Source organism: Falco rusticolus, chromosome 8 (assembly GCF_015220075.1).
Source record: "Falco rusticolus isolate bFalRus1 chromosome 8, bFalRus1.pri, whole genome shotgun sequence".
Classification (NCBI taxonomy): domain Eukaryota; kingdom Metazoa; phylum Chordata; class Aves; order Falconiformes; family Falconidae; genus Falco; species Falco rusticolus.
The window spans coordinates 18,513,849-18,535,458 of record NC_051194.1 but is presented as its reverse complement, the minus strand read 5'-3'; the positions used below and the strand labels follow the sequence as shown (position 1 = coordinate 18,535,458).

At 39.7% G+C, this 21,610-nt stretch overlaps 1 protein-coding gene across 3 annotated transcripts in view; it reads right to left on the bottom strand.

Annotated features, from left to right (window-relative positions):
• Window positions 1-21,610, bottom strand: part of RANBP17 (RAN binding protein 17) — a 163,416-nt gene that overhangs the window by 26,100 nt on the left and 115,706 nt on the right. For 2 of the 3 annotated variants that reach the window (XM_037396943.1, XM_037396942.1), the window contains exons 21-24: window positions 18,708-18,815; window positions 16,205-16,287; window positions 6,232-6,446; window positions 4,884-5,022 (exon numbers count right to left, since the gene is read on the bottom strand). In XM_037396943.1, coding sequence (XP_037252840.1) covers window positions 4,884-5,022; window positions 6,232-6,446; window positions 16,205-16,287; window positions 18,708-18,815 — 545 coding nt within the window. The remainder of the gene's footprint in view (window positions 1-4,883; window positions 5,023-6,231; window positions 6,447-16,204; window positions 16,288-18,707; window positions 18,816-21,610) is intronic. The other variant, XM_037396944.1, reaches the window with a different exon arrangement.

Below are 21,610 nucleotides of genomic sequence, written 5' to 3'. Positions count from 1 at the left end.
TCCAAAGCAACCAGCTGACTTAGCAGCAGGAGTTGAGAGCGATCTAATAGCTCACAGAAATGAGCTGCAGCATCCCGATGCTGCCTCCACCTCCACTGGACCACCGAGCTTCCTAGGACCGAATTAAACAGGGCAGGATGTTAAGACACTGTGTCGGAACAAAGCTGAGTTCAAAGTTATGAGTCTTGCCAAAGTAAAGAGTGCAGAATCTGGCACTCATCGTGTTCTCAACCAAAATAGTCCTGCATATAAACTAGAAATGCAATTCGTGGTGGAACTGAATCACCATCAATAACAACAAGCGAGAGATTTGAAAATACATATTTCATAGGAGGGCTCTGCTGTATTTCTAAACCAGTGCTTAACTCTATTTCTTTTTAAATTGAATAATACAAAGTAAATCACTATCATCAGTTTACAAAACAGCAGTAGTTTGCAACATGCTGATACTGTACAAGTAGATATTTTACATTCGACAGTAAGTGATTTTAGCAGGACAGCAGACAGGTCTATGCTATCATTTGCTCATGAGAATCTGATATGAGTGTTAAGAGCTACTTAAATTTGCCCATAACTATATATCAAATATGCTTCCTTATGCTCATTTTTCCTTTTGATTGCAAGGATATAACAGACAGGGAGTGTCAAGCAAACTCCCTTGAATGACTCTTCTGGGCGTGTGGAACCTTGTGCTGGAGCGGAATAGTGTTCTCACTAAATCTTAGCAAGACAAGCCAGCCAGCCAAATAAATGGAACAAACGTGAGCAACAGGGAGCTACTAATTCTGGGCTATGGACAGAAGGAATGGGTGGAGAAGACAGAATAAAGATAGAATTATAAAAGAAACCGAGATAAAAGCTTGGGATAATCAGGAAAAACACAGGCAACCAAGTTTCTCACTTCTGGGCAACTCAGTTTCATCACCTCTGAACTAATCATTGGATCACAAAGTCAGCAGGCCGTGGTTACAGAAAATGCCAAAAGCAGCTTCGTGTGTGTCCGCATGGATCCAGCAACAGTTCAGCAGCTCTTGTCAAACAAAACCGAGCTCTCGACTTACACGATGGTGAGGCAGGTGCTGGTGGTGGGCAGGGGACAAGGATGGTGACTGGCACCAGTCACCAGCACATTCAACTAGCTCTTTTGTTTTTTTCTTTGCCAGTATGTGGTCATTTCGTGTTCTGGGGGCTAACTTTACACGCACTTTTTTAGTATCTGTGTGTTTTTGCCTGACGTAGGCAACTCCCATCAGCTATTAGCTCAAGTAATTGGAAGTTGAGCATGTGAGTTAGAATGGGTTATGTTATCTCAAAAAAGACAAACAACCCCCCCGAACAACTGGAAGATGCCTTTTGGTCTCAACAGTATGACAACTGCATGCTGAAGAGGAATTATTTTTCAACAGTTTAATGACATTGCTGAATCTCTGCAAATTAAAAGATTCTGTTTTGTTTTAAACATGAAGGCAAGGAGAGGGAGTTAAGTGGCATTCTCCCTGTCCATCGGTTGCTTACGGTTCAATACTGGCATTATTTGCCTTTGAGACTAAACCTGGAAAGTAAATGGATTTAGCAATTTAACATCTAAATTAGGCAGCAAGACAGAAAAAATGTTTTACTTTTTCCTCAATGAATAGCATGCTATACTATTAATCATATGAGAATTAGAAAAGCTCTGCAGAGATTAGTGACAACATGCCAGGCAGACTACATTAAAAGGCTCTGATCCACTGAGTCAGCTGTGAAAAAGCCAGGTAAACACTTTAGAAGAGAACTATTGGAGTGTTTATTCTCGTAATAAAAGCTTAGATGAGGGCTTCCATTACAGCTGATTTACAGCTAGGCCCTTCAGAAGGAATACATATTCTTTCACAGTGTTTATAAAGCATGGAATCAAGCAAGGTATTTACTCAGCAAGAGAATGAACACTCCTCAGAAATAAGGATTTGGGGAATGTTTATCTTACAGCTGGCAACGACGACAGTCTCAAAGGTTTCACATACGTAAAGGAAATAGAGAAAAAAGTCAGGTACTTTTTTCTGTGAAGCAGAAGTGATCTCCTGGTATTTAATTTTTAAAATAAAAAGACAGCTATTTCATTTTTATAAACATTTCTGAAAATGACTTGTATGTTCTAATCAGTTTAAAACACAATTCCCCCTCAGATGGCTTATAGCCCTGAGCCCTACTATTCTGAGATGTTCTTGTGGCACTGATACAATTCAGTGAAAAACGCAGTGCTTGGATCTACTTACCCATTTTCCAAGGGCAGAAGGATGTATGTGACCAAGTAACACATAGGACACTGATTTGTATTTTACTGACAACTGGTAACATCCCAAATCCCAAAATTTTAAAAGGGATAAAACATGTAGAAGAATAACTCTTAAGAAAATGGAGTGACAGGTAATGGGCTCTTGAGATGATTAAAAATAAACAAATTAACGTTAAGAGCTATACACTGACTGAAGAGTAGTTCATCTGGACATGTCGTTGTAAGAGTATGGAAAATTATTCAGTTCACCACAAAAATAAAACTTCTTGAACACAAATGAGGAACTTAATGGCTGAACATCAATTTCAATTCTTGATACACGCACCATTAAGAAACATGACATTAATGAAAAATAATCACTTCATCACTTCAATGTGAAAGGTAAAAAGAAGCATTTTTCAGCTGACTGATCACACAAAGGAAGTATTACTGTTAATGTGCATGAGACATGCACAAAGATTAGGGCTGCATAGGCATTTGGACAGAATCAGGAGTTGTGGAAAGCTAGAGAACACAAGTGCAAAATGTAGGGAAAATACCAGTAGTATCCTAAAGGTGGTGGCAGAAACCAAGTGGGAGCACCCTCCTGTCCAACCTCCTGCCCAAAACAGGGTCAACATTAGACAGGTTCCTCAGGACCGTGTCTGGGAGTATTTCCAAGGATGGAGATTCCATGTCCTCTCTGGGCAATATGGCAACAGCCAGGTCTTACTGACAGACAGATCTGGCAGGTCTCCAGGACTGAAAAGTACTTCAGTTTGGAGAAATCAAGAGTTAAACAAAAAAACTGAACATGAAAGTGAGCGTAAAAGCTTTTGATGGACTGCATCAAGCCTTCCATGAAGTCAGGTTCCTACAGACTTTGTCTTAGTGTCACATGTTTGTATTTTAAGGACATTGAGATGAACTGAAGGAGAGCATTGGCTAAGCAAATCTATGGTTTATGAAATATGAAAAAAGTAAGCTGTTAAAATTTTTGTTGATACTTTTCTCAGCAGAGTATCAGGAAACCCACAGAATAAAAGATTTCTAAGAAAACATCTGTGTTCCTAAAAATTTGTAATTCTTCATGACTAAACTCCCAGATACCTAAACCACAGAAGTTTAAAGCGAAGACTAGAAATACATGCTTTTTTTACTCCTCCTCCCCATCTTGAGAGAGCAACACTTCTTGAGAGGGGAACATAAATACATGAAAACTAAAGCTTATATAGTATTTACATTTTCTTCTCTTGCTTTTACATGAATTCAAATTGGGTTTCACAGAGGTGGTTAAAGTAAACCTTTTTGAATAAATTTTGAATTATCAAAATGAATATACCCAGTATCTCAAATGTTAGAGATGTGGAGTGATAATGGAGAACAGGAACAGGGCTGGCTGGATTGGCAGCTGTCAGTCAAGCTAACGCTGAGTGCGATATATCACTGGCCAGCGAGCAACAGGCAGGCTCCCAGAAGAGCCAGCCCATCGGCGGTTGCCGTCCCACCACTGCAGGTGACAAAGCACTCAACATACCTGGGAGAAGATGGATTTCAGCATTATATAATAAAGGGACCTGAATGCTTCTTCACTGCTGTTGCTTAGCTATTCACTACCCATTTTCTCTCTATGAGTAGTTCCCCTCTTGCAGCAAAACCCGCTGAATGTGTTTAACACAGCAAATGCTTTGGGAGTGTTGGTGCATTCATGCATTCCTGTGGGGTGTGACTGACTCTTGGCGGTAATGAGAAACACCAGCTATTACAGAGTTACACTGAGGCACACCAATGTTTCATGTCCCTATTTTTTTTCCTTAATAACCTCCCTAATCAATAAGTATGACTGTAAGGTTTTGAACAGCTTCTCAGTCAAAAACTATATAAATGCACGGTATTCCTATGTGATCACAATGTAACTGCATGATTTATTTTTTCTTTCCCCAAATGCTCAGTCTCCTCCATATTCCAAATGCCTTCAGGCTACCAACTCTTCCCCCAACCCTGCCCAACTCCCATGTTTTTGGACAGTCATGTGGTTAAAAAGCATAAATTAAACTGTGCAGGAGAATGAAATTAGCTACAATCTGACCACTGTATTTCTATTGTTACTCCAAGTATGCTTCTGTTGCACCAATCCTCCTCCAAAATATATTTGTGAAGTACTGAATAACTAGTTTCTTTTTTCTATGGATAGATACCTTCAAATTTCTTAAATCATATTACAGCTGTGCAGGACAAGCATTATTTATGCAACAGCTACATTGATCAAATAAAAACAAAACCCCACAGATTCCTATACACATATTAACATGCTTTACTTCTGAGTAACAAATGCATGAATTCTCAGTACAATCCTAGTTGAGGCACATTAATAATTTTAACAACTCTGGCGTGTAAGAAAAGACAATTTAAAAATATTATCTGTAAAAACCTACAGGTTAGGTTGTTTAAAAGAACTTAGCTCCGTTAACCAAAATGGTCACATTCTTAAAATGTTCAAAAGACAGCATCTTCCACTGTCTGTTGATACTAATTTTTTAAAGATACAAATAAATGTGCTTCTTTGAAACTCCTAGATAGCTAAGTATTTGTAATTCAGTATGTAATTCTAAGTGTAAGTAATTCTTACCTACTGCCGTAAGTCCTTCAGATATTGAGGTAAGAATATAGATTAAGATGTGAGGTTCTAAACTGGTAATGAAACTCATATGATCTTGGGTCAGACATTCCAAAAGCGGGTAATAAGACTGGCTTAGTTTTCGATATTGCTGAAAAAAGAAAGAAAAAAAGAAAAAAAAATAGTACATATTCATGGAAAATACAGATATTACCACGGACTAACATTAACACATTAACAGATGATAGAAGAATGATCTTATGGGTTTTATGATGTGATGAATTCTTATTTAGCCATTAAATCAAGAGTATTTATAGAGACAAAATATTTTCTTGTTTGCAGTAGATTTCAACTTTTCAAATTTGCCATAGGATATGAACTCACTATTAGTTTAAACGAAGCTCAGGCTAATACAGTAACACTACCGCGCTGTGACATTCTGCACAGCTACCAGTCTAGTAAAAGCAGTATAGCATTCTGTCCAGGGTGTCAGTTTGACAGGATTATGGCCTGTATCTTACCTTCTGCAGGAAAACTTACCAAGATTTATGACAGATTTCCCCAAATCATCTCAGATGGACTTTTTTTTGTGCTTAAGTGAGGTCCTGTAACAGGCTCTGTGCAGGCAGAGGCACTTGCTTGCACCCACTGGCCTGCTCAGCACCTTACTCTGAAGGACTCACTTTTAGGGCATTATTGCTGGGTGCCTAGGCACGTGCCAAACATGCACACTTCACTATACACCCAATATATTGATTTTAATCGAGAGCAACTTTTCAGTTCCAAGGACTTCCTTTATGTGGCAAGCATAAATCTGGATATTAACCATCTTCACCTATCCCAAATTTGTCCCTTCCTGCAAGAAAATGACAGTTCTGAACTAAAGCATCATGAAGAAAATGTCACAGTTCAAATTTAGGCTGATACTGCGCAGGATCTGTTGTCTTCCCACAGAGAAATGGGAACATGGTGTACTTTAAAATTAAAGTTTTAAATTTTATGGGGAATACACAGTGACAATTTACAGATTGAAACTAATTGCAGAGTGGCTGAATATGTGAGGATGTTTTACAGTGCATGCAGGCAACCTAAATGGGTTTGCAAGTATAGGAAGGAAAAAAATTTGCATTTCTCTCTTTTACGACAAACCTAGTGAAAATACTGGAAAAGCTGTCGTTTCCGACGGCATTTCAGTCATACCTGTATTTTAGATGTCACTATATAAATAAATCCAAGTAATTGAACTGAAAACTGCATTTGAGATGTTCTAGATCCCTCTGTCTCATTATAACATTACAAAGCCTGTGGTGGTGTTACTTCATATTTCACGTAAAGACTCCCAAGATGAGTAATTGCTTACTAGCAAGTCACTGTGGGATACTGAAAGCAGCATTTTGACAAAGGCCTGAAGTACATTGTCAAAGTGGTTGTCCCCGTACAACTTGAAGACGCCAAAGCTGACATAATTTCCACATAAGGCAGATTTGAGTGCAGAGTAACAGATGGAAATGCCCTTGAGTTTCAACGGATAAACCTGATCTTTTGACAAAGTCCCAAGAGAGAGGATCTGATTACCTGTTTTCATAAAAAGAAAGAAAGAAAGAAAGAAACTTACATAAGCAGCTGCAAATCTAAAATATTTTGATGGCACTATCTAAACTTATTTTTTGCCTTTATTTTCATTACTATTCAGAAGAAAAATGGTTTCTGCATTTGATGTAAAAGTTCTGTTAAGCATGACTAAAGCTTAAAAGCCACTAAAGGAATTAGTATGCAAAATTTAAAATATAAGCTACGGAATTCCCATCCCTGATGTACAGCCAGACCATGACTGGGTCTATTAGCATGAATTCCTTAATCTGAACAGCATTGCAACACATGGTTTTATAGTTTCTCATGCTGCAGCAAAGCCTGGTTTTAATCCATTACCATGACGGTCTCTTGGGATGGTTGCTGATGTATACACATACTAAATATATCCCTCAGAAAACAAATACATCCATTACAAAAGCCTCTATTTTACCAGTCACAGATGGGAATGACTTTTTAATTAAACTCCATGTTTATAATGTAAAAATAGCAGCTAATGGTAAATATTTGCTGTCGCTATTAACAGGCAATAGTGACTTTTGGATCCACTGTGCAGCGGTGCGGTAGATCCCGCTGCTATCCTCTGTACAAATCTAATTATTCACGAGGCCTCATTACCAAGTTTTCTAAGTATCTTGTAATATTTTAATGCCCATCTTCACAGCACCCCAGAGTTAGTTTGTATTCATGACAGACTTTTTTTCTAGCCTCAAGTAATTAATGAAAGTGAGCTGAAATAGTAGAACGAACACAGCAAAGATAAGTACTTCATTCACTTCTACCACCAAGTGGCCTCACTAGGTTGACCCCATCTGACGTTGACCTTGACAAGCTTGGCCTGCACAAAAACCAAGCGTCAGGTCTTCATCTTGTTACGACTCATCATTCTTGGTAATCTTAACTAGAGGAAAGTAACACAAACCTGTGCATTCTTAACAGTATTCCTACCAATAAAAGCACAAGAGTCTACAGATCAGATGCTCGGCTTGCCTGCTCCCTGTGTCTAGCCGATGACAACCTGGATTAAGGAGCAATGAGCTAACTGGACATTAACTATTCACAATCCCAAACACCACTGTCCGTTGAGAGAGGTTGTTACGACAATGCAGTTTTGTTCTTATAACAGGCAATTAAAAAATGCCACTAAAAACTTGCCCAATATGACACAGACCTCATAGATTGCATATTATTAATACATATTGAGGCCTAATATTAAACTGGATCCGTCTCTACATAGCTCTCTTTTCCACCCATGCAAATTTCCACCTGCAAATCATACACCTGCCTTCTTTTAATTCTTTCTCTTAATGCTACTGATTACTGACAATGAGGAATTTACATCATATAATTAGAACAATGAGGGGAAAAACCTTGTTTCTAAACACCCAACCCATCAAAGCATCACCCATGGGGTATCATTCGATGCAAAGATGGAAAGGCCTAAGTTACAGTTTAAAACATTAATGTTGCTCACCACTTTTAGCAAGTACAAGGCAATTTATCCATCAAGTTGTAAAGGAAAAGCAGATTTTCAAAAAAAGACTGGGAGTATGATCAGGCGTTGCTTAGAAGTGACCGGGGTCTGTAAGAAGCCAGAAAGGCATCACTAGAATTATGGAAGGGAGAAGAAGAATCAAACATTTAGCTAGGAAAGATGGTCACTTACATGAAAATCAAGTCCTCTTAATTAAAGAAAAAATATTATTTTATGAATGAAGACACAAAATGGTTTTGATACTGTAAATGGTCATATGAACACCTCTATTCCCTCAACGCTGCTATAACTGGGGAGCACAGTGTAACTGGGGAAGGGGACAGCATCCCAGTGACTGCTACTGTGCAGAAATCAATCCCAAACAGTGTTAAATCTCTGCTATACTAAAAATGACCGGTATCCAAAAGATCCTCTTTGAAAAGTAACACACTGCAGAAAAAGAAGAATGTCTTCTAGTGTACCTGGATATTCAATTACTGTAATACTTTACATTACTGAGAAATTACATTTACATAAAATTAAACTCCATTTAGCTTCCTACAGTGCCCCATTTAAGATACCCCAGCCAGGTCATCTTCATTAGCATTAAACTTTTTGACAAGACTTAGTCTCGTTACTGAGAAGATCAGTGAATTTCAAATCTGTTGGAAAAAATAAAATGAAATACAAAATTCTGCCTGTCAGATGAAGTGGGAAGGCGCACACTGTTTTTGAAAGCCCCATGCAAACAGCATATAATTCTTAGGGCAAAACCAAGATAGAGAGGTAAGTGTGCTCTAAACTAACCTCATCTGGTCTTTGCCACGATTAAATTCCCTGCTGAAAATCTCTACTTTAATAACACAAGCATGTATCTGGCTTCAGAAATAAGCAAAGTTCTGGATCCAAGGAAGTAACAGCCTGGAGTTCACAGCTGAGCTGTTTAAGCACAACATCGCACAACCCTTAGTCCTGGAAGCACTCAGCGTAATATGCAACAACAGATGGAAAGAGCTTAGTAGTTGTCAACAAGGCAATTATGTACTTAATATGGAAATTAATTGGAAGTCGATGGAAAAACAGGATGATGAGGAAAGAAGCTGGAAAAACCCTAGGAATCCCTTAGCCTAGGAACATGAATGCTAGGAGTTATCCACTAGTGCTGATCTTCTATCATTTTTATTACTTCACCAAAAAATCGTGTCTAATTAAAACCTTCAATCCATTGATCGGCACGAAGCATTTACTATGGGAAGGCACGAACCCCGCCCCTCGTGCTGCCTCACCCTGGGCACTGCGGCAGGAGAGGAATTGGTACCTATCGCTTCTAATGAACACCGAGAAGAGTTTGGGTCTAGTGCAAGATTAAAAGCTGCCTTCTGCAAGTGGCCAGAGTCCACAGAGAACCGTTCTGTGTTCATGGACTCATTTTAAAAGGGCCTAAGAGTGAGAACAGCTGATTTCAAATTAGAGCAGAGGTGAAAGACCACGCGGTGCCTGTTACCAGCGCCCCAAGCCATCAGCCTATGATTCAAGGGATGCAGCGCCAGAACAAAGACCAGCGTTTTAGCATTAGTTATTGAAAAAAATATGAAGTACGGTGCTATGCCTGACTAGATAAAAAAAGAATGATCTACTTGTAACATTTAGCAGGAGCTTCAGGGGAATATTTTTACACACCATGGATACTACTGAACATAAACTAATTTACTGAGGTACTTGGAATCAGGTCAAGAACAACTCCTCAGCTACTGAGGATATGCTTACATTTATAATCCCTGTACTGCAGGACCAAAACGCAATTTTATCAACTCCTATTGTTAAAAGAAACAATTTAAAGACATTAAATCAACATAAAAGTGACCTTTGACATGCAGAATTAAAAAATTGTGTTTGAAATTCCTATCTTCTGTCAAAATGAAAACTCCACAGAGACTAATCAGTGAAGTTTCAGTGTTACTACTGAGATACAAATCAAATGAAAAAAATCCAGCTTGCACCAATTTCTTCTTAATGCAGGAGAAATTGTATCACACTATCTTAAAATATACCGACTTTCAAAATTCTCAATAATTTCCTTTGATACAACTTTTTGCCCTGCATTTGACAGCAATGTCACTTAAAAAGATTAAAAACTTGCTGCGCCTCAGAGGCAATACAAAATTTTGACAGGGGGAAGAACAAGATTTTAAAAGGTATTGGGTGAAACTGCTAGATAGGAAATTAGGGCTTGAATTTGGCTGACAATTTAAGCATTTCATTACTGAAAGCCTCCTTAGTACATAAACAAAGGGCCAGGAAGAAAAAAGCATGTGTATGCAGAGGGGGAATACAAAGCCAGCAAAAACACAAACTGGGATGCTCTGACCGAAGATAACATCACTGTGGCTCAGGATCCCACAGGCAATATGCACCAGAGCTCCTGGCACAGCTCATTCCCTCACTCCCTCCTAGATGCGGGAGCATGTCAGGACAGGCAGCTTCCCTTTCAGTTCTCCTCCTTAATTGCTTTTACAGTAGAAGCTGTAATACAAAAATGATTTCCTTATGGCTGAGTTTCATTTGAGCAAGGCTTGTTCTAGATTTCAGTCCAATAAGCGCAATGTATAATACTACAACTAAATCACGTTTTAACATGTGTGAATTAGATGAAGATAAAAAAAAGACTTTGGTGAGATGAAACAAAGGTCGTGAAAATTTATCACGTTTATAGAGGAAAAAGTGGTTTTTGCCTCTTCCCCTTTCCTATTTTTATTATTCACCGCTGCCCCATAAAGACGGTTTTGAATGTATGTTTCCCAGGCACCCAGAATGTGAGGGCAGTATAGAGAAGTGGCCATATATAGAAAACGCAAAGGAAAACATGAATCATAAAGATGGGAGCAAGCTTCACAACCTGGTTTCTTTAAAGCTTCCACAACAAAACCTGCATAAACCCTCTCAAATCAGCACAGCAAGCATGCATAGCGCCAAGGTAAATTTGCCAAAAGAAACTGATGAGGAAATCGGAGTCAGTAATGAAGAGCAGTATATTCTGGAACCACTATCGCCAAAGAGAGGAGCGCAGACCGATGGCGAGCGCGACAGGCGAGCACTCTGCTTCAGCTGCGCTGCTGGTCAGAAATACCTGTTATACAGCCAGAATCTGCTTAACCAAAATTCTGAAGAACTGTTATCTTATGAAGTTGCTGACACTGAATGGATTACCACACTAAGTTTTGAAATACACGTTCTGGAAGCAATTTAAAGCTCATTAGAAATAATTGTGTCTGGCTACTGGAAAATGTGGTAAAATTTAATCCACATCCAAATGCTACCTGGGCTGTGAGAACAGGAAATTGTTTTGTGCTACTGTGGCTAACCTCATCGCTGACCTTCAGCAGTAACTGCTACAACAGCTGAAAGCTGAAGCAAAATTAAAAACTTACATCAAAGTATATCATGACAGAATGTAGATAAATAAAACCAGCATATTGAAAATATTATTTTTATGTCAGTCTCCTATAATGAAAGGGAAGAGGTTTACTAAAATGTAAAGAAACCACAAAACAAAAATAGATGGTCCCAAGATGGGCTGCAACATCGTTCCGATACAACTGGGAGTTCAAAACCACATAGTAAGGAGACTTGTACATACAGGATTAAAAGTGAAATGTATTGGGAATGGCGGACTGGACTAGTCCAACTCCTTTCAGTTCTCTCCTCTCAGCTGTTTATTTTAAACCTCTCTCTGGCTCAGTCAGGCTGGCTCTAGCCATAATGGACAAGGCACAACACCCCTTGCCAAGCAGCTGCAGAGTCCTTACGAGGATAATTGACTAAGTGCATCCTGCGCCAGGCTTTACATCTTTTGAACATATAGCATTTGTAAAGACATCTTAGAATTGTCTTCAGCACTGTATCAGCATCAGTGATAAACAAGCAGAAGGACAGGGCACGCTAGTACTACCTTAATTGCAAAGCTGGATCTGTTAAGGGGAATTTAACTCTCACTGAAGCGCTAATTTTCAAAACTACAAAGAATTCACACTTTAAATTTTGTTCACAGACAACAGAAGATACTTAGCGTATCTTAAAAAGAGGTATTTTGGATTTTCTTCTGCTTTGCACTCAAACATGTGAAATCACTATATGCTTGTCTAGAGAAGAAAGGAGTGCACACTTTAGAATGGAAGAGATCTCAGCATCTGTACTTGCAAGTGCCCACATACACTCACAACCCAGTAACACAGTTCTACCCTTTCCTTCCCTCTTTTTTTTCTTTTTTTTAGCCCAAGCACAGACCTGACAGTACACCGAGGCAGTAAATGGAGGTACTGTTTGGACATAAATGGACATCACAAACTTTGGCAAAACTGAAGATGGAAAGGAAGCAACATGCTAGGTTACCAAATGTTTGTTTCAAAGTTATTCCCATGCAAACAGCAGCATAGGGTTTGCAGAAAACAAATCCACAAATATAAATTCTAGATTATTTTCATCACCAGAAGATATCTGTGTGTTATCCAGAACTGTTTTGATCAGTGTAGTCCAGGCTTAGGAAAAACCAATGCTGTGTCAATAACCACCAGTGCACTGTGCTCTGATGTTGGTGAGTAGAACCACCTGCTGCCACCTCGCTTCAGTCACTAATTCCTTGTCTAAGTGTTAACAGGATGGACTTGTATTTCAGATCACATTTTTACGTACCTATAGGCTTATATAGCAAGAAGACTCCCAGTGGACCTAAGTCATAGCTGGAAATTTTCGTGTTGAATTTGGTGTAGGTGAAATTTCTGGAAGTAATGCTTTTAGTAGCATTTCCTGTATATTGTTACATGCGAGAGAGAAAAAGGAAAAATCCTGTTTGAAAACAAATTTAAATTTCACTTACCCATGGAAGTACAATACCATTAAGCCATATTTTCATTTATTGTTTGTATGTTACATTCTTCTAAGAAAGGGAAGCGACCAGGCTAGGCTACGCTGCCTGCAGGAGAGGGACCAGGTCTCCCTGGCAAGCTGCTGAGCCACGGGAAGGAAACTCCTACGGTCAAGGGCACGGCAAGGAGGAGAGGCGAGAGGTAACGAGCCTGGGGTTCAGACAGGCATTGCCAAGAGGAGCAAACACCACCAGGTCTGCAGGTGATGGAAAGAACTTGGTAGGGATGAGAGGAGGCTGGGCAGAGTTTATGGCAACCCACTTGGTCAGTGGAGTCACCAAAACAGAGACTGAAAGGAAGGATCTTCCCACAAGGAGTGTGATGAAAGGAAAAGATGTTAGCTTCTATTTCCCCCCCTCTGTCTCTTGTCATGGCTTTGTGTTTCCCTCAGTTTAAAAAGACAATTATTATAGTATAGATTTCAATCAAATCTATCTTGAGTTTCAAGTGTCTTTTTGATCAGCTCTGAGGAGCGCGCTACAAGCTGCAGGCATATACAAGAGGTTTGGCTGACTTGGTAAGATAAATGAGCATATACTGTCTGTTGTCATCTCTTGACATTTGCTGTGTGTCTTCTATTTTTTTTTCTCTAATGCTTCAGCCATAAAATCATGTTGAATGTCAGAATCCCAACTACTTTCAGAATTTTAAGTTACTTGCAGGAATGGTACAGCACCAACCTTGAAAAGCGAGCCCAAGGATCATTTCAGGAACGAAATCATTCGTTCTTTTAAGTGAATCGCATAGTTTGTCAGCATGTGGGTCTGGAAACATTGCTCAAGAACACCAAAACGGATGTTATGATCATCACTTCGTTTACTTATTTTTCCCCAGATGTCTGCCAGGAGTACATAGGCTTAAAAAACAAAGACTTTTAAAAAAAAAGTAATCGAGTATTCCAGATTAAAGAAAAGCACAATTATGAAGATTTTCAGAAATGCATTTGAAACTAATGCAAAATTCCTTAATATCAATATTTTTATAGGAATTTGTACGTTCAAAAGACCACACACAACTGAAGTAATGAATCCTTACAATGCATTTCCAGAAGAGTTATATCTTTCTGTACACTGGAATGGAAATCTCATAAACTAGTAATTGGCGATAAAAGCTAAAAACGTTAACAGCAATTATTCCAAGCTGATTAATTGTAGCATCTTGAAATACTTATAGTGGGCAGTAAAATCCTCCCAGACTGACAGGCAGTGACCACTTCAGACCAGCTGCCCACCTGATGCAGCACTGATGCAGGCCGTCCCGTCAGTGCCCGTGCCGAGCCAGGGTGGCTGGCAGTCCCCGTGCCGAGTGGCCCGTTCAGCCAGCTGCGCTGGGGGATCTCCCACGCTGGCTTTGCAGCCAGTCCAGTCCCGGAATCAATACTGGCAATCACCCACAGAAAAGCAAACTTAACCTGTTGCTCTAAATGTCACACCTATGTAGCGGAAAGATCACCGATGGGACCCTTTCAGACACTGACAATAATATGAAAGTGTTTTAAAATCAAAATTAACCCCCCACAACCCCATACACAGATTGCATGGCTTTCCCTCACATCTACACTTTTCCTCCACTTTTAGTTGATAGGTGATTTTAAAGGAAAACATTAAGAACAGTTCTCCTCTTAAAGCTGTGTTAAGCAAAATGTTATCCTTCCATAGGAAAGCAGTTATGAAAGACACGAAAAAGAAGCGTGGGAGAAGGCTCTTAGTGTCATTTCGCTTCTTTCTATGGCACACGTCTCCAGATAGGTGCCACACATCCCTCAGTATCTTTCACATAATTTACAAAGAGGGTAACAGGTGCTTGGACACAGGCTTCAACAGGCTCTATGGTTCCACTGCTTACTTTCAAATCTTAGATCTGCATGGTCCTGAAATTTCCTTTTACGTTGCATAATTAAATTCTAGCACGAGTCAGAAAATGTAGTTTGGTGCTTATGTGCCAGAGCTACCAAGACTTCAGGGCTTACGGTTTTATGAAATTCACATACACACCATAAAACACGCAACTGAAAGCAAAAGGTTTCTTTACACAGTTGCTTTTTTTTAAGGCATGAATTAGGAACAAAGCAGGTTGAAACCAACTAGTGTGGCTTACTCAGCAAGGTTTAGAAAATTGATGCCAACAACTGAGACGAATGAATGCCCAATAACATGGTATGTTTTTCGTAAGTACAGAAAGGATAGTAAAGTCTGATTGAAATAATAATAATAAAAAAAATTAGAGGGAAAATATAATTGCAATGGATCAGGTACTATTAGACAAGTAGGGCTGAAGCATCATCATGGCTACCCTTACTTAATTTTTTTTTTTAAATCACCAAAAGAAAGCTTACAGCAATTGTACAAAAGCTGACAGAAATTGAGTAGTAAAATCTAAAAGTTTACCTGTTATCTTTTCATACATGGAAAACTTTCTTTTGCTTAATTGTTCTAACAAATTAGCTAAAGAACATAGCTGAAAAAATGTGCTAGCTTACTCCATGGTGTATTTGAAAAAACCAGAAACATTATTTTGCAAGGACTGAGAGTTACTTGGGTGTAATTTTTTGTGTCATATGTAAACGCTTTATGCTTTTTGCATATACTCTTTCCATGCCCTGCAGATCAAATGCAAAATCACATTGAAGATTTTTTAGACAGACAGCCACGTAACACGCAATTTCCAGAGCCCCAAAAGCAACCTGAATGCAGTAACAGCAAATTTGATGCACCAAAAAGGAGGATGACATTTCTGGCTGTTCCTACTTATACAAACTACAAATGAGGTTGCTCTACAAAAACTTGGTAATGGTCCTTTTGAAACATTTAGAAAGCGAAATTGTAAGCGACAGTTAGGTGCAGTGTAATAAAACCTGCTGGTGTCAAAGACCTGTTGCAGCTGCATGCATGAGTGGGAGTAGTAAAATACAGCAACTTATTATAAACACTTTTAACAGTGCTCTAGGGCAAAGCTGTTATGGTCCTATTATGTTTTGGAACTGCTGGAATGTAATTTGAATACATCAGATCAACCCACACCTATCAGTCAGTAGCCTGGATCAAACACCTCGCGAGCATTTGTACTTTTGCTGAAATACATTTACCGCTGCTAAAAGACAGGCACTTAAGTTAAAACAGCAATACAAGCAACAACGTGGCATGAACAAACCCTGATCTGTGAAAGTAAATGAGGTCTGCCACGTCAGCTCTGCACCTTACACGGGGATGAGACTGGCTGCGGCACGTTACAGTCCTGCTACGTGTTCCGCAAGCCCATCAGTGCTCAGCAATATGAACTAACAGGATTTTAATATCACAAGACAGGCAAAGAATTACACTGCAGAGGAAACATTAATGAGTACCTACCATACGTACAAATCATTTTACTAGCTTCTCTGAAGAGAAGAATTCCATTTGGAGATGATACATCAAAATTTAAACGCTGCGATCTAAAAAATAACAGCAAAAATATTCAGATGGTCATCGAAGCAGAAAAATGCAATGGATTCATTCCTAAAACAAAAAAACCATCTGCTGACTACAAAGTACAGTTATTTGATAAACTCATTCTAGCTTTCAGTCCCATGATGCACCCTTCAGTTACCTCTGAAGAAACAGTCCCATGACAAAGACAAAGCAATTTTAACCAGAAAAGGTGATCAGCCAATACACACACCGCTGCTGGTGACCAGCGCGGAACTGTGCCTGCGGACACTCAGCAGCACGCTGCAAAGGTTCCACAAACCAACCCTGCTGGTTATTCTGCTACATAAAACCTGCGGCAACCACAGGCCAGTTCTCCAGCGTCAACTGTAACTTGCTTTTGATGAACGCTGAGACCTGAAGACTGCACCCCGCTGTCTCCCCCCTCGCACAGGTATCACCAAAGCCAGCAAGAACCACGGTGCTCCCGACCTGGGAGCACAGCAGCATCCTCGCCCCAGTCCCTGCTGCATCCTTCCAATCTGCCTTTGCGGCAAAGCAGCCCACCTCCTAGCTCAGCCCCGACAGTTAACTTCCAACGTGCGTCTTAAGCTTTTAAGTAATGTTAGCAAAACTTACCCTCAGGGTTTATTTGGACTGAAAGGGGAAGGAGCCATCACTGAGCAGTGAAACCAGAGTATCCCTGGGCTGACCTATGTGGCAGTCACCCACTTTTGATGAAAGGTGGAGTCCCTGTACCACCCCTATCACAGCGAGCAGCAGGTATCTTTCTTTGCTGCAAGTCCGAGATTTGCTGTCTGAGCCCCTGTCTGCAGAGCCCTTTGCTCCAAACTCTGGAGTAAATCTGGGTGTTTAGAAATGATTAAAACGTGCCTTGTATAAAACATTCGTGTATTCCATATGCACAAAATGATAATAGCTGGCAGAGGCAAAGAAAAAAAAAGCCCCAAAACCAGCACATCATCTCAGTATCACAGTGGCATAATGCACAATCTGATACTCTGAAACATATTTTAACCATGTCAAAGTATATTGTATAATGCATTCTAACCTGTAAAAGCTAATGCAGTACACAACTCGTGAAAAAAAAAATCCCCAATGATGTTTCCTAAAGGGAACGAGGCAGATTTTCTGAATAGCAATAGGCAGAAGAGTTACATGAATATGGAAAGTAGGTTGAAGAGCTGTCTTTTGCATAAGATTTATTGTTCTGGTTCCTCTTTGCTTTTGTTTACTGTTACTAGAGTTCTGCATTTATGCTTTAACAACCTCCTCCTTGCAATAATCTGCAGCACTATCAGACTATACTGCTCGTGCACTGTGTCATGAATAAAAATAAGTTAAACTTTCCAGCAATTTATTATACTACTACCAGGATAAAAGACATAATTAGCCTACGCAAACCAAAGAGGGAGTCACAGCAAGCAAGTCAACACAAACAAGGAAGAGCGAACTCTGCCTTAAGGCTTGCGTAGCCATGCAGGGACTGAGCGCACAGCATGCGCACCAGCCAGCTCTGAACTTTAAGGCAACAATTTCCTGTCCCTAGATTAAACTATGTATTTTTTTCAAATATCAAATATTTCAGCTTTTTTCCTTTGAAGTTTGATTTGCAAGGCAAAGTGAGAAATGATGAGAACACATACTTCTTTGCTGAAAACTCTCATTACTTTGGTCACAGAGATACCCAGCACAGAGACTTTAACTTTTTCCTTTGAAAAAATATTTTCTTTTCCTTTTGGGAGTACACTAGGTATTTCCAAGTGTAATGATAATTTCCCCAAATAAACTGTTCTGTTACATGTGGTAAAAGAGGAATTTCATTTAACTACTACAATGTAAAGTACTGAAATCACGTCCCAGAACCATGCCGAAGCCTTTCTGGGTTAGCCCACAGAGAAGATTTTAGACGTGGGAGAAGTTACCTACACGCTGATTATAAATATTGCTGTATTAGACACCATTCTTTCCTATTTTGGCTGGAAGAGTTGAGCTGCAAAAGAAACTGTGAAGGGAGTTGTGGTTTTACAGGCACATACGTATGCTGCTTGGCTTAAGGCAAAAACTCAGCCTGCAGCAAATCTTGACAGCAGACAATTTTCCGATATTTAATTACGGAGGCAGTGTTTATTCCTGGTTAAAGCACACACTTCCACTAACACTGAATATAAAATCATGGTAGTCTCTCGTATATATTCCTGTAATTAATCCTTACCAGCTGATTTTGTAACATCTACCATTTTGGTAAAACAATACAGTGACGCTGAAAGCTCAGTTCTGCTGGCGGATTTTGCTCCAAACCACAAAAGTAGCAGTATTAACGTCAAAGGCAGACATCCCGAGGGTAAGCCAAATGTAAAGATGGAACAGAGAATGCATACCATCGCAATCTTCATCATGTATCTAATTTTCACGTGCTTTTTACCTGTTTTGCATGAATTCTGCCATCAGCTTCAAGATAGGGGTTGTACACGCCGGTTCACGGTACCACAGCTCAACAGCTCGTTGCAGCACAGCAATGTACGCAGGGTAGCTTCACCAAGCGGAGTTAAAGAGCATACCGATAGCATAACGGCTTGTAAAACAACTCCACTAAAAAACCAAACTACAGCACCAGGCGGGTGGGCCCGGCAGACCTCGGCTGCACTCTGACAGAGGCACTGCCAGAACCTACACATTTGAGCAAGTCTCCCCTTAGAAGACTAAATCCTTTGGAAATATTAATGGTTAAATGGGAAATAGTTAATATACCGGAGCTGTAATGAAGGAAAAGGAAAGCCGTTTGTATATGCAAAGCTAACCTGTACGTACATATATAAAATGCACTTGAATTTTTAATGAATGGCATAAGTCACAAATGGCAGTTTAGTATAAAAACAACACAAATTTACATATTAGCAAATCCCGGGCCCCAAATTTCAGTGCCACCTCACATACATTTGCTATATAAATGGTTGGGAACAATTTGATTGTATGAAGTTCTTTCCAGAGCATTCACAAAGAGAACTCAGCCCAGCCGTGGGGGGGATGGGAAGCTCAGCAAAGTCTGGTATCTAAGAACTCTTTCAGGAGAGCACCCAAGAGGTATCTGTTCTTTTAAACCAGGATTTCAAAGGATGCCACACAAAAAAAGTATGTTTAGTAGAGTGTAAAATGTAACTTACAAAAAAAGTCACGAGTTACTGGCCCTATCAGAATATTTTATGCAACGACTTGATACAACACTGACCCCATGTCTTCCCAACATGCTGAAAAAGAAGCTTTTTTGGGTAAGAATGCAGGTAAATGGAAATGAGGTTGCACAGCCTGACAGGCAAAGAAAAACTTTTTAATACTGAACCAAGAGATTTTAACTGTACAATTTGCTATTATAACATGATCTAGCTAATCTAGTCAATAGTTTTGTTGAATAATCAACTTATTTGTCATTTTTAACTTTGTAGCATGTCATATAGTTCTGCGTTATTTAACCACAGAAGACCCAGCGGCTGTTCTGAGGAAAATGCTACTGCCTGTTCAGGCGATACAGGCAGCTATTGTGAACCTCCAGAAGCAGAACACAGGCCAAGCGCTCAACATGGGATTCTGAAATAAAAGTCTGAAATACATAAACGTTCACATGCTTCTAGGATGTGCAGACAGAGTCATGTCTCGGTTCGATACAGCTCTTCTGGTGCAGGCTGGAGCCGTCAGCCAGCGCTGCTGCTGAATGACAGTGGCACAGACAGATGGGAGGCGTTCTGGCTACTGCTGGCCGTCTGAGGCACCTAAAGACCCGTGCATTTTTGCTGCCAGCTGCTTGAGGCACCACAGGCGTAAACTATAGATAGCAGAAGAGGCTGACACGTTAGATATACCTTTAGACCCTTACTTCTCAATACTTCGTGGGGTTCTTTACATTTTAAATCAAACAAACTAGAGTTAAACATGCCACGGAGAGTTATCCAGTAACACACTGGGATTTTAATTTGAATCTCACTTGCCTAAGTTATCCTCAAAGGGCATAAATGAGCCATGCCTTCTCACACCTGTAAAAATTCACTAATGCCAGTTCCGTTTTTTCTGAGGTGGACTTCCAGTACAGCTCACTCTCAACAGAGGATGGTCACTAATCTCAAGATGCAGCAGATGTCATGTAAGGTACAGAACTGAGCTGTGCTATTAATTCTCCCAAGTCGCGCCTCTTCCTTCGCCTCCCTAGTAGCCCTGTGTACACAGAAGGGAGACGGTGCAGTGCTGGCAAAGCCCCACTGCGGAACTTCATGGCGTAGAAAACAACCAGCTTTTTCAGATTTCATAGCATAAAGTACCTTGACAGCCAAACCCCACAAATAAAACATAAGTCAGCAGTATCAAAGGCTGCTAATACATCCACTATGATTAGCTACTTTAATTCAAAAACTTAAGCATCGAGTCCATATTCATTGACATGGAAAGACTGGAAACTACAGTCAAATTTTACAAAAGCTAGTGTCAACAGAAAGGCTTCGGCAATTTATTATTTCCTTTACAAATCCAATGAAGTGGAATGAACTGTTTTTAAACAGAATATTATTTTTAAGAGGTTTTAACCATAAGCTTCAAGGAATCTGGCTAAGTCATGAACTTAACCTGACCAGTCAGTTCAAGCTCAAAGGAATTCAAACTGCAAAAAATGATTCTGAGGTTCGAATAAATGCAACCGGCAACAACTGCTGTTACAAACAGGTTACTGATCTGGTAGCCTTGTTTCACGAGAAATTACGTTCTCGTCTTCTCTGGTGAAACTTCAATCTGTTTGGCTTTTCAAGTTTGTACCCAATCCTGAATCCTTAAAACGTACAAACTTAAGAATTCAGTTCTTAAAAAACAGACTAATTCTGAACAAGCCATCTTGTTGCTGCACGTGGTTTTATTTTGTTAAGAAATGCGATGCAAATTTGGATGGCTATGTAACAATGGTAGTCTGGTGGAAAGATTGTTTTGCTTGTTCCTGTGATCCACATCTGAAGCAGCATAGGATCAGACATCCCAACACCTAGGTCAACTGCAACTTTTAGATGAACATGAGATAAAACATCTCAATGGCAGTTCACTTTTCTATAAACTTAGTGTCTATGTACCTATACACATAGATATTTTTATATGGGCAGTGATTTCACGCACACACATGTATATATCGTGTGCTATCTAGCTGACTGCAACTCTGAGTCAACCTAATAATTTAATTCTTGGAACACATTTTCTTATTGCAAACTTTTTCTTTTACAGACAAGAGAAGTCATTAAATACCGAGAATCAACTGGGAGGAACATAGGAAGAAACTGCCTATGGGTTACCACCTAACTG